The 14,442-nt window shown below is 54.6% G+C and overlaps 1 protein-coding gene across 5 annotated transcripts in view; it reads left to right on the plus strand.

The window, feature by feature from the left end:
* The window catches only part of SLC43A1 (solute carrier family 43 member 1), a 28,034-nt gene that overhangs the window by 8,323 nt on the left and 5,269 nt on the right, over nt 1–14,442 (plus strand). For 3 of the 5 annotated variants that reach the window (XM_023522617.1, XM_023522620.1, XM_011379030.2), the window contains 11 exons: nt 3,351–3,528; nt 4,095–4,150; nt 4,282–4,358; nt 6,665–6,757; nt 8,373–8,506; nt 9,348–9,523; nt 10,634–10,783; nt 10,882–10,917; nt 11,118–11,256; nt 13,239–13,380; nt 13,653–13,726. In XM_023522617.1, the coding sequence (XP_023378385.1) occupies nt 3,351–3,528; nt 4,095–4,150; nt 4,282–4,358; nt 6,665–6,757; nt 8,373–8,506; nt 9,348–9,523; nt 10,634–10,783; nt 10,882–10,917; nt 11,118–11,256; nt 13,239–13,380; nt 13,653–13,726 (1,255 nt within the window). Of the gene's footprint in view, nt 1–3,350; nt 3,529–3,774; nt 3,991–4,094; nt 4,151–4,281; nt 4,359–6,664; nt 6,758–8,372; nt 8,507–9,347; nt 9,524–10,633; nt 10,784–10,881; nt 10,918–11,117; nt 11,257–13,238; nt 13,381–13,652; nt 13,727–14,297; nt 14,429–14,442 lie in introns of those variants that run through there. The other 2 variants (XM_023522618.1, XM_023522619.1) reach the window with 2 other exon arrangements.

Below are 14,442 nucleotides of genomic sequence, written 5' to 3' on the forward strand. Positions count from 1 at the left end.
TGGGGTCATTTTGTGAGTGTTTGTGTGGCGATCCTCAGAGCCAGCCTCTCAAGTGGCTGCCACCACAACCCTCATTTCACAGATGGGGTAACAGAGCCTCAGGGTTGCAGCGGCACAGCTAGTGGAGCCAGAATTTAGCTACGTTCCTGTTTTCCGGCGTTCCCCAGACCTAGTCATTTGTAGTTCACCTTCATGATTTTGCTATTTCTGTGTGCCATAAGTGCTGTTATTTACTTAATTCTTCCTTTTAAATCAACTCGCTTAAAAAAAATTAACCTCATTTTAAAGCGTAACATCCTTAGAATCTTGGGTTTGATGTTACTTATACACACACACCATGCCCATGTTTCTAATGCCTCCATACGTATACATATGTATTCCTAATAAATACATATATACATGTGTGGCATACATGTATATATTTGTATGTACATATACATATGTGTGTGCGTATGTGTGTTTTTGATGCTTGTTCAGAAGGCTAATAACTATGAAACATCAAACACCGTTGCATATGCCTCCTAAGCCCATCTGGAGCTCTCCACCTGCTGTGTGGACCACACTTGAGGAAACACTGTTCTCTGTGGCTTCTAAGCCTAACTCTATCACTAACCCAGTATGTTTTCTCTGTCCCACCCCACGCCTCACTTGACTGGTCTGTAAAAGGGTTGGACTTCGGAGACCGCTTCTGTCATCCCGACACCGATAGAGGTCTAAGAGGTCTTCGCATCTTGGCCTGCTTCCTTATTGCTTCGGGAGTCTGGCTTTATCCAGCCACGCGGAGTGATCAGGTCTCAGGAACTAGCTCATATTAGTCAAACTCACAAGAGGCTGATCGATAAACCAGAGAAACAAATGCGTTAATTGACCTGGAGTTCTTAGCCACCTAGGTGGCTGGGATCCCGCACCAATGGAAGGACATGTTTCCTTGCCAGCATTCAAATCAGCCTGGGAAACGTGCTAAGCTGCCCCGTTCAGGACAGAGGGGGCTCTGTGGTGCAGGGGAACGCGCGGGCTCTGGAGACGGTCTTGAGTTTGAATCGGAGCCTGCCTGTAGGACGCTGTGTGGCTGTGAGCAACTCTGCTTCTCCGAGCCTCATCATCTATAACATGGCGATCATATACTCACTTTTTACGGTGGTTGTGAGAATTAAATTGAGATACTACTTTAAAAAGCCTGGCACAAAGTAGGTGTTAATTAATTGAGAGCTAGTGGGACTGTTCATAGAGGAAAGTGTCATTCGATTGTCAAAGACTTAGGAGCAGGGACAGTGTCTAAAAGTCAGGGGCTGCAAATTCAAGTGTTCACAGAGGTTGGGCGGTTAGTAATTGGTGAATCAGGGCAGGTGTAAGATGGCTAATGTCCGAGAGCTAAAAGTGAGGTGAGGTTTCGGGGGACCTAGAGCTAAAAGTGAGGTGAAGACTCGGAGGACCCAGCAAGCCCTGCTGGAGAGGGGTGGCCTCCACTCAGCTCCAGCGATGGCCTGATCTTCTGACTTCTTAAAGAGAAGCCAGACTTCTGGGTTTTTATGTTATAGCTCCTGATTTTAAACTGGCACCCAATTAAAATTTCCAAGCCAAACAAAACTCGTGTGAGGGCCATGTCTGGTCCCCCGTGTGCAGCCTCTGGTCTAAATTACCTTTGCATTTCTTCCTGCACTGTCCACGTCCCAACACGGTGCCTGTCATCCAGCAGATATCCAGTGAGTGTGTGTATGTAGGATAAATGGATGCGGGCAAACCTGGCGGAGGAATGAAGAGTGATCATACAATCCCTAAATTATGGGGCTAGCTTGAGCCCCAAAGGCCATGTGGTCTAAACCTTTAACCGCTTCTTCCAGGTGCCTGAGGATCCTCCCCAACCAATGGGAAACTCCCCATGGCCCAAGTCACTTCCTTGCCTGGTTGGCCAGCACTTATGATCTGAAAATTCGTCATGTTCTTCCTGATGTTAACACTTAGGTAGATCACCCTTCTGCCACCTGCATGCCCTTCGGATATCGGAAGTCGGGGGTCACGTCACCATTGAGGGCAGATACCACTCCCCCTCCCCCAGCATTCAGGTGCTGTCACATCCTCCTGTATGGCACCTGTCACTCTTTAAATCAGTATCTGCTCTTTTCCTTGTTTATTATCTAATATAAGCCCCACAAGAGCCAAAAGCTTCCTGTCTTATTCACTGTGGGATCCTCAGCACATAGAGAAGAGGCTGACCACGCAGTGACCTTTCAGGCGGCCACCATCTCCCCTTCATCAGCTTTTTCAGGAGCACAGTCTCTGGACCAGGCCCTGTGCAAAGGTCTTTGCTCACCTTCAACTGAATTTCCTAAGGAAGTTCCTTTTACAGCCAAGGGGCCTGAGGCTCAAAGAGAGGAAGTTACTCGTCCAAGCTTGCACAGCTAGTGCGTGGTGAGAATGTAGGCCCCAGCCTTTCCTCCTTCCAAGTGCACCCTGAGTTTGCCCTTGGCAATGATGCCTAAGTAACAAAAAGAAGGCAGGGAACAGCCACCTCAGGTTCCCTGAGCACTGAGTGAAGCGAAATCACCCTCTTTCCCTCATCACTGTCCTTTTTCTTTAACTTGTCACAACTCCAAGTTGGCAGTTTACCTGGAAGACAAGTCCTCCAGGTTGATGTCTAAAGGGTATCGGAGGGCAGTGCCATGGTCCTAATTCTGTGCCCCAGTTTCATCATCTGGAGACTGGAGAGACTTCATTAGCTGTGAGTTAATACAGTGACCGTCAAGAACAATGCCTAAAAGAACATAGCTAAGTGCTCAATAATTACTAGCTATTATTTCATCAGAATGTCATTTATGGGGAAAGCGTCCTCTGAGTTTTAAGTGAATTCCTATAACATCAACCGAGTATCACTCACTTACTTTGTCCCCAGATTTGAGGGTGCTTCCTCTTGGGGGTCTACACGCCCCCCCCCAAGCTTGGACATTAAGTGAATGTTACATGTTGGTAAATACTTTGATGTCCGTGAGCATATTTAAGCGCCACCACCCTGCCACTGGGGATCCTCATGGACCGCTTTGGCCCGCGGCCCACACAGCTGGTTGGCAGGTGAGGTGGCCGGGCTGGGCCTTGGGGACCTGGAGGGCAGGGTCTGGTGCTGCGGGGGGAGGGGAGGCTCCGAGTGTTCAGGCCTCTGATTGGGTGTAGGACTTCCCTTGGGTCAGATACTAGTTGCCGCCATTTACAGAGGCCCCCTCCCTCCACCCCCAACCTGGCAGGCAGTAAATCAGAGGTATGGGATTCGAGCGCAGGACCCCTGACCCCAGGCTGCTCTCTCCTGTGCCCAGCTGCTCCTGCTGTCATGTGCTGAGCCCTCCCTTCCCCCTCCTCAGCTGGGAACACCACCAACATCACCCAAGATGCACAGTTCTGGTGGCCCGGCTGCGCACGCCAGGAAGAGATGCTCAACTTGGGATTCACCATCGGCTCCTTCGTGCTCAGCGCCACCACCCTGCCACTGGGGATCCTCATGGACCGCTTTGGCCCGCGGCCCACACGGCTGGTTGGCAGGTGAGGTGGCCGGGCTGGGCCTTGGGGACCTGGAGGGCAGGGTCTGGTGCTGCGGGGGGAGGGGAGGCTCCGAGTGTTCAGGCCTCTGATTGGGTGTAGGACTTCCCTTGGGTCAGATACTAGTTGCCGCCATTTACAGAGGCCCCCTCCCTCCACCCCCAACCTGGCAGGCAGTAAATCAGAGGTATGGGATTCGAGCGCAGGACCCCTGACCCCAGGCTGCTCTCTCCTGTGCCCAGCTGCTCCTGCTGTCATGTGCTGAGCCCTCCCTTCCCCCTCCTCAGCTGGGAACACCACCAACATCACCCAAGATGCACAGTTCTGGTGGCCCGGCTGCGCACGCCAGGAAGAGATGCTCAACTTGGGATTCACCATCGGCTCCTTCGTGCTCAGCGCCACCACCCTGCCACTGGGGATCCTCATGGACCGCTTTGGCCCGCGGCCCACACGGCTGGTTGGCAGGTGAGGTGGCTGGGCCTTGGGGACCTGGAGGGCAGGATCTGGTGCTGCGGGGGGAGGGGAGGCTCAGAGTGTTCAGTCGGCTCCTCCCCCCCCAATCTCCACAGTGCCAGCTTCGCTGCGTCCTGCACCCTCACGGCCCTTGCTTCTCGGGACACCAAAGGTAAGAGGTCTGGCCTCTTGTGCCCCCACAAGAAAAGAATGAGTGGGTTGAAGATGGATGTTTACCCCAGCTCTCGCCCTTGGCCTCCCACAGCTCCCAAATGCCCTCGCCCACCCCTCTCCCCTTTGCAGTTCTGTCTCCGTTGATATTCCTGGCGCTGTCCCTGAACGGCTTTGGTGGCATCTGCCTGACATTCTCTTCACTCACGGCGAGTATGACAGCCTCTGGCTTGGCAGCAGGGTGCCCTGGAGTGGGGTGGGGGTAGAAGTGAGTGAGGGTGCGAGTGGAGAAGGGACAGTAGACACAGATCAAATTGATGTGCGTGTGTCCTGAGCTCACACTGTCTATTGAGGTCTGTTCTAGGCGTTGGGGCTGCAGGACAAACAACTGGATTTCCTCACTTTCCTGGAGCTGGCATCTGGGGCTTAGGGAAACAGGCAATCCCCCAAACAAGTAAACTAATACATTATGTCCGTAGTCATAGGTGCCAGAAAGGAAATAAAACTGGGTAATGCGATAGTGACAGGGTGGAGGGGGGGGTGGGGGGGAGCCGCTTGGGACAGAGTGTGTGTTTGCCTCGCTGTGTACGTGTGCCGTGTCCACAGGAAAGGTTGGGAGAAGGCACATGCGTTCCTTGTGAGTGTATTCGTTTGCACCATATAAAATTGCCAACACTTGACCTTACTTGACCTGCAAAAACAGTTTTCACATGGCCTGACCTCTTACACATTTGTACGAGTTTTGAGTGTGTCACTCTGGGTGTGTATGTTGACATATGTGGGTGAGTGTTACGTGTGTAAGGGTTCAAGGCTTATGAGTGTGTGGTTGGGGGGAGTGGTTTCTGGCTGGAGCTGTTTTTTTTTTTTTTTTAATCTCAGTCTGGGCTGTTTATCTCGGAGGAGGGCCGCCTGACCACCAAACTGGGTGTTTTTGGCCGAATTTCACCTCAGCCCTTCATTCCAGCCCAGGACATTTCACAACTCTAAGGAAGCAGATCCTTTCCTCCTGCCCCCCTCCGCAGCCCCTTCTCCAGGCTGTGCAGCTTGGCTCAGGGCCCTACCCCGTCTCCCCTCCCTGCCCAGCGCTGCGGGGCGCGGGGTCCTGACCTTGGACCCTGCGCTGGCCGTCCTGGGGGGCAGGCTTAGGGGGCCCCGCCGCGCCTTCCCCGGCCCCGGCGCCAGGGATCTCCAGCCAATGGCAGGGCCCGGCGCCGTCCCCACCCCCAGAGCCTCTGCGCGAGCTCGGATCCCGCGGGGACAGATCTGGGCTTGGACGTTAGTGCTCCCCAGCCCTTCAGCGCGGGGTTAGCTAGCGGGCTGGCCTTGCGCCCCCGTGCTGGGTGGAGGCAGCGTCCTGGGACCCTTGGGTTGGGGGCGGGGTAGCGGGGCGGCTCCAAGGGCCTGGCCGCTCTTGGCCCTGACAATTATCACTGGAGGTCTTGGCAACGTGCCTTGCAGATACAGGGCGCCAGGGCAAACCTCTGCCATAGTCGGAGTCACCTGGCCCCACACCCTTTTCACAGCTACTTGGAGGTTGGTGGGGGACTCAATTCTCTGTGTTTATCCACCTTTCTTTCCAGAGCTATTTGGGGTTTCTCTTCTGGGCTTCGATTTCCCCTCCGTGGAGAATAAGCCGTCCCAGCTGTGGGATCTGTTGGTGCGGGGAGGATGGTGGAGAAAGTGGAGTGTACGCTGAGAGGGGCCCAACTTTGCTGTCCCCTCCCTTGAGGACCTGGCTCAGGCCAACAGAGCAGAACATGCAATCAGTTAATTCTCTGCTGGTGGTCTGTGTCTGTCAGAGCCACCTGGACACCTGGCCTCCCTTAGTCCCGCCCTCGCCGCCCTAGCCTGTCCCATGAGGGGTCCTGCACCATCCTGTTCCAGAGACAGCCATGGTCACAGTCTTGGGGTCTGGGATAGAGCTAGAGCAGCCGGACGGAGAAAGTCATGAACACGCTCTGCAAACTTGAGCACGTTTCTTCCCCTCTCTGGGCCTCAGTTTTCTCATCTGCCAAATGAGTTGCACGAGATCAGTGTTTCTCTTTTAAAGAATTAATTCACTTTCCAGTGACAGTCGACACACAGTATTGTATTAGTTTCGGATGTACAACACAGTGATTAGACATTTATATACCTTCCAAAGCAGATGAGTGTTTCTTAACCACCCATTCCGTGGGTCATGAAGAAGCGTCACACGATAAAGAGGCATCCATGAGCACCCGGGGAAAACCTGGGGTTAAAAAAAATTGACAAAATTTCTCTTTGAGGGTGCTTCCGGGGGCCTTTTAAGATGCTAAAGTGCCTTGGGCGTCTATAAGGAGGGGTTAGAGCAGTTTCCACCATTGATTTGCCTTTGAACTCTCCTGAGGTGTCCCAGGAGGCTGGTGTTCCTGGAGCTCACTGTGAGGGCGGCCGGGCCGGACGCGGCCAGGTTTTTCTGGTGGAGCTGGGAACGGGGAACCCTGGGCGGATGTTGGGGTCTGCCTTGCTCACTGGCTCTGTCCTCTTCCCTCAGCTGCCCAACATGTTTGGGAGCAAGGGCCCCACTATCATGGCTCTTATGATCGGTTCCTATGCCTCTTCTGCCGTCACGTTCCTGGGAGTCAAGGTAAGGAGCTCCTGCGGAGACAGTGAGGTCACTGGGTTTTCTTTTGCCTTCACACAAGAACTGTACGGGGCTGGGTACAGAGTGGCTAGTGTCCGGTGACCTAATTCCTGCCAGTTAGAGGTCAGTCTCCACCACCTGGGCGGGAAAGGAGGGGGGCGGCAGGGAGGTAGAGCACTGAGTCTAGGCGCTACTGCCAACCCGTGGGTCTGATTTCTCTTCTCCCCTCCTTTCCCTTACCATTGTCCCCGTCCAGGCCTTCGTCCTCTCTCATGGGCCAGTGCGGGCTTTCCCAGCTGGTGTCCTTGCCTCTGATCTTTCCCCTCTCCCATCTGTCATTCACATGACTTCCAGAGTGATCACACATGGAGGACTCACTCACACACCCACTTCGCCTGCAGAATCAAGTCCAACCTCTTCACGTGCATTCAAGGCTCTTGGTTCTCTGGCCTCCCCCCACCTTACTGGCCACATCTCCTTCCCCTGCCCTGGAGAGTCTGGGTGGCTTGGGTCCAAGGTCACAAAACTAGTTCATGCCAGGCCAGATCCTAGACAGGTCAGCACAGTGGCCTTTGTTCTAGTTCTGGGCAACCTTGGGGCCTCATTCCTCCCTCTGATATCAAATGGTAACAAAGTGCCCTTTCAACTGGGCCACCGTAAGCCCCTCACATTCCGGCTCAGGCAGTTAACTTGTTAGCTTAGCAGGCACTTGCTCAGTGTCTGAAAAGGACTTTGGTAGGGTGGCCTTCAGTAGGTCAGGCAACAGCATTTCTCCCTTCTCTTTGGCTCAGGCAACTAAGTGTGGCTTGAGGTGGAGCTCTGTCCTGCCCCCAGGGAAGAAGGAGCCCCAAGGCCCAAGGAGCCCCCAGGAGGAGCAGTTTTCCTGGGCAGCACTGGAGCTCTGAGCAGTAGTCTGAGGAGAGGCCAGTCAGTCATCCCAGGCAGAGGGTGGCAGAGGACAAGAGAGTACCACCATCTCACGTACCTGGCTTCCCCAGTAGAAAGGCCGGCACATTGGCACAGAAACCCAGTCAATTCAGAACCTACTTGTCCTGGGTTAAGAGGCCGTGAGCAGAGCATTGTACATCTCCCCTCCCCACTCAGTGTCGCACCTGGGAGCACCTGTGAAAGATGAGATAAGGCTTGTCAGCTTCGGTTTGTCTTTCCCGTGGGGAACAGGCCAAGAAGGGGCAGGATAAACGATATTGGCCCTGATAAACCTAGAGCCTTAATTCTCTTTTGGACATAAAATGAAATGACATTTTTGTGTAAAATCAAATGTGCACGGAGTCAAGCAGGATTTGTGTGTCTTTCAAGATAATAATTGAGATTCGAAGACATTTTGAGCTTGTGGCCAGCAACTTCAGTTCCTTCATCCCACTCTAGGGGGTGCTGCAGTGAAAAAGGCAGAGGTGGTCGGGTTTCTAGTTTTCTCAACTTCCGGCCTTGGTTTCCTCATCTGCAAACTGGGCACAAGGAATGGGGTAGAAGAGACCTTCCCTAGGGCCTCCGAGGTCTGGGTTCTACCTTTGGCTGGAAAAGGTGGGTCTGGGGCTGGGGGACCTCCCCCACAGGTCTGTCCCCTCCCCCACAGCTGATTTGTCCCCTCCCCCCACAGCTGATCTACGATGCCGGCGTGCCCTTTGTGGTCATCATGTTCACCTGGTCGGCCCTGGCCTGCCTTATCTTTCTGAACTGTGCCCTCAACTGGCCCAGTGAATCCTTTCCCGCTCCTGAGGAAGGCCGCTACATGTGAGTGGCTCTGTGGGGGCCCTGGGATAGGAGGGGGACAGAATCAGCTGTGGAGTCAGAGAGACTGGATTTGCAAATCGCCTGAGCACTCCGAGCTCTGCTTTCTCGTCTGTACCGGGCCCGATCCTACCACCCCCCTCTCCTGGCGCATAATAGGCGGTCAAAACCTGGTGACTGTTGTTATTATTATCCTTTCTGGGTTTGGAAGATGAGATCAGAGAAGGAGGGACCCCCAGCAATCGTGCCACGTGCCTTGTGGACCTAGAAGGGGAATACGAAGGAATCAAATACCCTACACTTTGTGGGACAGCCCGAATGCCATCTTTTCTTGACCCCCTGTTAGTTTGCCAGGGGACACGTGTGTGTGTGATGCTCCACAGGGCACATAGGGTGCCCGTTAAACTGCTGGTGTCTATCGAGTCTCCTGTATGGCAGGCACTGTTTAGCCCTCACACTATTTTCAAACAGCTCTATGAGGTGGATTCTCTTAACTCCATTAATAACAAAGGTGCGGGGAACCAAGTCACTTTCCTAAGGTCATACCATTGAAAAGGGAATGAATCTAAGGTTGGAACCAGGCTCTGTGACTCCAGTCTGAGTTCTTAATGCTGCTTTCGTGGCAACAGCCCCAGTGGAAAACAACTAGTCCACCTTCACTTCCTGGGTGCTAAGTTGGTCCCTGGAAGTGGGCCCTGCACAGGGAGCTTATCGATGGGCATGTCAGAGCTGCGTAAGGGGTGCTCAGCACCCCTGGGGTGACTGGGACAGCCCCCTTGAGGTAGGCTGTTGAGGGGGGTTCTGTGGGGCTGGTTCCCACTTGTCCCCGCCTGGCTGCCGGCAGGAAGAAGATCAAGCTCACCGGGCTGGCCCTGGATCACAAGGTGACAGGTGACCGCTTCTACACCCATGTGACCATCGTGGGCCAGCGGCTGAGCCAGAAGGCCCCCAGCATGGAGGGGGATGGCATCGACATCTCCTCCCAGGACGTTCATCGCACCTCAGAAAATCGTCACGAGAGTGAGTGTCTGTCTGGTCAGGGTGCCGGCCTTGGGGGATGGGGAGGGCGGGTGCTCACACCTAGTGAGCATGCATGCCCCAGAGCTCGCCTCTCCCTTCTTCAGTTCTAACAACACCACTCCATGATATAGGTGGGCGGGAATCAGAGCTTAGAGAACTCTGGGGAGTTCAGATTTAGGGGTGCTCTGCTGGATTCCTTGGGGTGCAGGAAGGAGCTTCCAGAATGGGGCAGGGTCTCTAGGCCTGCGGGCCAGCTGGTTTCATCAAGACTTCCTGCAAAGCCTGAGCCTCTTGCATGCAGTACAAACCACCCCGTGAGCCCGCCTCCAGGCCCGGTCCTCCAACGCCTGGCTGGCGCCCCCTGCTGGCTGCAGGAGGAGCCGCAACCTGCCTTCCGCCGGGGCCACTTCCCAAGGTGTCAGCTCTGAGGTTAGTGAAGGAGCATTGGCCTTGGAGTCCGGAGATAGGGGTTTGAGTCCCGTTGCCCACTTACAGGCCACGTGACTTGGATAGAGCACTTACCCTGCTCTCACTTTCCTCATCTTTAAAACTGGCACTAATAACGCCCACCTCTCAAAGGGTAGTTGTGAGGATTGGATGAAACCATGGTGGCGGAAGCTCTTTGTAAATTGCAGAACGCTGTGAAGTTATGGGGTGTTATCCCCACTGCCGGTCCTCTCATGGCCGAGTTGTGGGTGTGCCCTGCAGCTTCCCAGCTCCGTGAGCTCAGGCAACTCCCTGAGCCACACAGCCACCCCGTGTGTAAAATGTGATAAAGATAGGGGTGCTGTGCGATTGGGTTAAATGGGGGTAAAATGTGTCAAGCATGCTTCGCATGGTAAGTGCTTAATACACGGTAGCTAGAGTTATGTATCACACTAAGCATAGGGTTTACAAATTCAGAGGTTACCTGAAAATGTTCTGTTGAGACAGTTACAGAGCCAGGCAAGAACTTGGAGGCCAGTTGAGTCTGAACCCTTGTTTTTGAGGAAACCAGTCTGTACCCACAGTCACATAACGGCAGAGCCCTCACTAGAACTGCATCGGCGGGGACATTCAGAGGGAAATGGAAGATCTGGGGCTCAGGGGTGCCCCCTGCTGTGCCCCCAGAGTCCGTCTCCTTCCGTAAGAGCCTCTGCTCTCCCATTTTCCTGTGGAGCCTCCTCACCATGGGCGTAACCCAGCTGCGAGTCATCTTCTACATGGCCGCCATGAACAAGATGCTAGAGCACCTGGTGGTCACCAGTGGCCAGGAGCATGGTGAGGTGCTGCTGAGCCCATGGGGGGTGGGGGGCACAGCAGAGCCACCCTGGCTGGCTTCTTACCCTGGCTCCCCACCACCCCCCCACCCCCAACAGAGACTGTCGACTTGAGACAGAAGGCAGAAGAGACAGGTAGGGGGACAAAAGCTGAGGCCCTTGGCCTGCACCCACCCTTGCCACCTTGGGCGTTTGGGGGAGCTAAGGATCTGGGGTCAGAGAAAGGCTTATTTGGCTCTCTCTCTTCTCCACCGGAAGTGGGTGGTGGTGCCCACTGGGCGGCTGGCATCCCCCGTGCCAGCTTCTGACCCCACTTCCCTTCCCGCCCTGCCCAGTTGGATTCTACTCCTTCATCTTTGGGGTCATGCAGCTGCTGTGCCTTCTCACTTGCCCTCTCATTGGCTGCATCATGGACTGGAAGATCAAGGACTGCGTGGACACCCCCGCCGAACTCACTGCCCTCAGTGACGCCAGGTGACCCACACAGGGCTGGTGACAGCAAGTGGCTAGACGGTGCTTTTCATTTTCTGTGTGCTTTCACATCCGGCATCTTATTCATTCTCCCAAGAGCCCTGGGGGAGAAGGGGTACCTCCCCATTATACAGATGAGGAAACTGAGGCTAGGAGGGGACATGGCTTGCTTGTTAATGAGTATAGCTGACTGAGCATTAAGCACCTTGCATTGTCTTATTTAGTCCTGCAATAGTTCTCTGAGGTAGCCACATTATCTTTATTTCACAGAGGAGGAGGAGGAGGCTGAGACACAGACAGGTTAAGTAACTTACCCAAGATCACACAGTTTTTAGTAGCAGGCTCTAGAACCTATGTTGTAAAAGGTACACTCTAAACCTTTCTTAAGGCTAGGAAGAGATGGAGTGGATATATTGGGTATCTATTGCTACATAACAAATTACCCCTAAACCTGGCATCTTTAAACAACAAACATTTATTATCTCATATAGTTTCTGAGAGTCAGGGAATGACTTAGCCGGGTGGCTCTGTCAGAGTCTATCTGGGTCTGTTCAGGCTCCTATAACTAAATACCACAGACTGGTGGCTTATAAACAGAAATTTGTTTCTCACAGTTCTGGAGGCTGGAAGTCTGAGATCAGGGTGCCAGTGTGGTTGAGTGAGGCTCTTCTTCTGGGTCATAGACTTGTCACATGGCAGAAGGAACTAGGGAGCTCTGAGAGGCCTCTTTTATAAGGGCACTGATCCCGTGAGGAGGATTCCACCCTCACGGCCTCGCCACCTCCCAAAGGCCCCACCTCCTGATCCCATCACCTTGGGCATCACAATTTCAACATATAAATGTTGGGGGGGGGGGGGACACCAACATTCAGACGGTAGCAGGATCTCTCACCAGGTTCCAGCCAAGCTGTTGGCTGGGGCTGCAGCCATCTGAAGTGTTGTCAGGGGTTGGAGAACCTGATCCTAAGCTCACTCATGTGGCTGCTGGCGAGAAGTTTGCTTCCACCCCACCCACCTGGGCCTCTCTAGCAGGGATGCTCAGGACGAGGCAGCTGGCTTCCCCCAGAGTGAAATCTAAGGGAGGGAGACCAAGACAGAAGCTGCGGTGTCTTTCATAATGTAATCTCCAAAGCGACAAGCCGTTGCTTCTGTGGTGTTCTGTCAGTTACACAGAGTAACTCTGGAACAGTGTGGAGGGGGACTCCACAGGGCGGGAATACCAGCAGACGGGGTTCACTGGGGGCCGTCTTGTTGGCTGGAGACCACTGTCAGATCCTGAACCGAGGTCTTCTGACTGCTGTGCTCTTTTTGTGTTAATCCCATAGTCCTCGAGAGGCTAGGAGAGGGAGACCAGGAGAGGAGGCACCTAAGGGACAATGAAGTGCCCTCCACAGCAGTGGTGCTCTGGCACCCAGCCTTCTTCCTCTGCCCCCTGCTCCTGATGCCCAGGGTCCGTTAGCAGGGCCCTTCTGTCTAGGACCAGTGGGCAGCCTGCCCTCATCCCAGCCCCATGACTTCTCCCCTGGGCCAGCCTCAGAGCCCTTGATCGTGCCACAGAGAGGGGCTTGCCGGGCAGTCACGTTCGTTTATTCTGGTGGGCAGAGACACTTTGCTGGGGCTTCCGATGAGAGAGGGTGTGAGTGCTCCCCATTGTCCGCCTTCCTTCCCATCCTCGAGTCTCAGACATCACTGTGCATGTGAAATACTTGGGATCTTTGTCTGAGTGCAGATCCTTGGGCCCCACTCCCGCGAGTCTCGGGTGGGAGCGAGGCTCTGGCATCTGCATTTTTGAGGAAGGGCCCAGAGGCCACTGGTGGTGTTGGTGGGGGAGCCACACTTTGAGACATGCAGGGCTGGAGATGCACTGTTCACCTTTTTCTGCTGCCCTGATGGCAAAGGCACCGCGGGAGGGGGAGGGGCCAGGCTGGGGGGGGCAGCTGCGGGGGAGGTAGAGGCAGCGGCCAATGATGGCCTTTTCTCCTCAGGGACGGGGTTGCCACCAAGTCCGCCAGACCGCGCTACCGCAAGATCCAAAAGCTCACCAATGCCATCAGCGCCTTCACCCTGACCAACTTCCTGCTGGTGGCCTTTGGCATCACCTGCCTCATTAAGAGCTTACACCTCCAGGTACCCACCCCCATCCTCCCCACTTTCCCTGCCTCCTAGGACCCCTCCAGAGGGACAGTTCCCGGGGCGCCTGCCTTCCAGGAAACATGGTTCTTGTCCTCTGGGTCTATTTCCTGGGTTTTTCAGGAAGTGTTTCTAGTAGGTGGGGTCATGGAGAGGGTGGGCCGGTGTGGCCGGGCTTGGCGAGGTTCCGTGTCCCAATCTCCTCATCCACCCTTCGTCCTGCCGCCACGCCCACTCTTAACCTCTTCCCTCCCCTTTTTTGGTTCCAGTTTATGACCTTTGTCCTGCACACCATGGTTCGAGGTTTCTACCACTCGGCCTGTGGAGGCCTCTATGCTGCAGTGTGAGTCAGCCCTTCCTGAGGCACCCCTATAACAAGAGGGTCCCAGAGCAGAGTCGAAAGGACCCCAGATACCCCTTAAGACACCTCTCCCACCCTGGGTAGCCGTGCCCTCCCCAGCCACCCTGAAACGCTGGCATCTCGGAGCACGGGGTGGCTGCAGAGGACCGGTGGGGATCTCGGAGCCTGTCCTGTCCGCTGCCATCTCTGAGCTCCTCTGATGATGGGGAGCTCACTGCTCAGAGGCAGCCTACCCCCCCAACAAGACAACCCCTCTGTCAGAGTCTTTCCTCGGAGGAAGCCGAAATACTCGTTTCGATGACACTTTGGTACTACATCTGCTCTCTGGAATGGCCCCCAAAGTGGCCCCGTAGAAATTCCCAGACAGCTGTCTTGTTCGCCTTATCATTTTCCTGCTTCGTGTCGAACGGCCCCCAGTTCTCCGTCTCCTTTCTCTTCTGGTTCCCACGGCCAGGCGTTGCCAAGTGACTCTCCCTCGTGTGTGCGCGATGGAGCAGTATCACGATAGCGGCGACAAAACCAGAGTGGATGTTGAGTGCTGCTTCTGTCGTAGGCACAGCCCAGGACACTTGACCAGCACTCCTTCATCTCAGCCTCACGACGGCCGTCTCAGCTCCGTGTCCTTGATTTGCTCTGGCCAAAACTGCGAGGTCACCCTTGATCCTTCTCTTCCTCACACTCCACATCTGGTCTGGCCG

The sequence above is a fragment of the Pteropus vampyrus genome, unplaced genomic scaffold, assembly GCF_000151845.1.
Source record: "Pteropus vampyrus isolate Shadow unplaced genomic scaffold, Pvam_2.0 Scaffold352, whole genome shotgun sequence".
Lineage (NCBI taxonomy): Eukaryota > Metazoa > Chordata > Mammalia > Chiroptera > Pteropodidae > Pteropus > Pteropus vampyrus.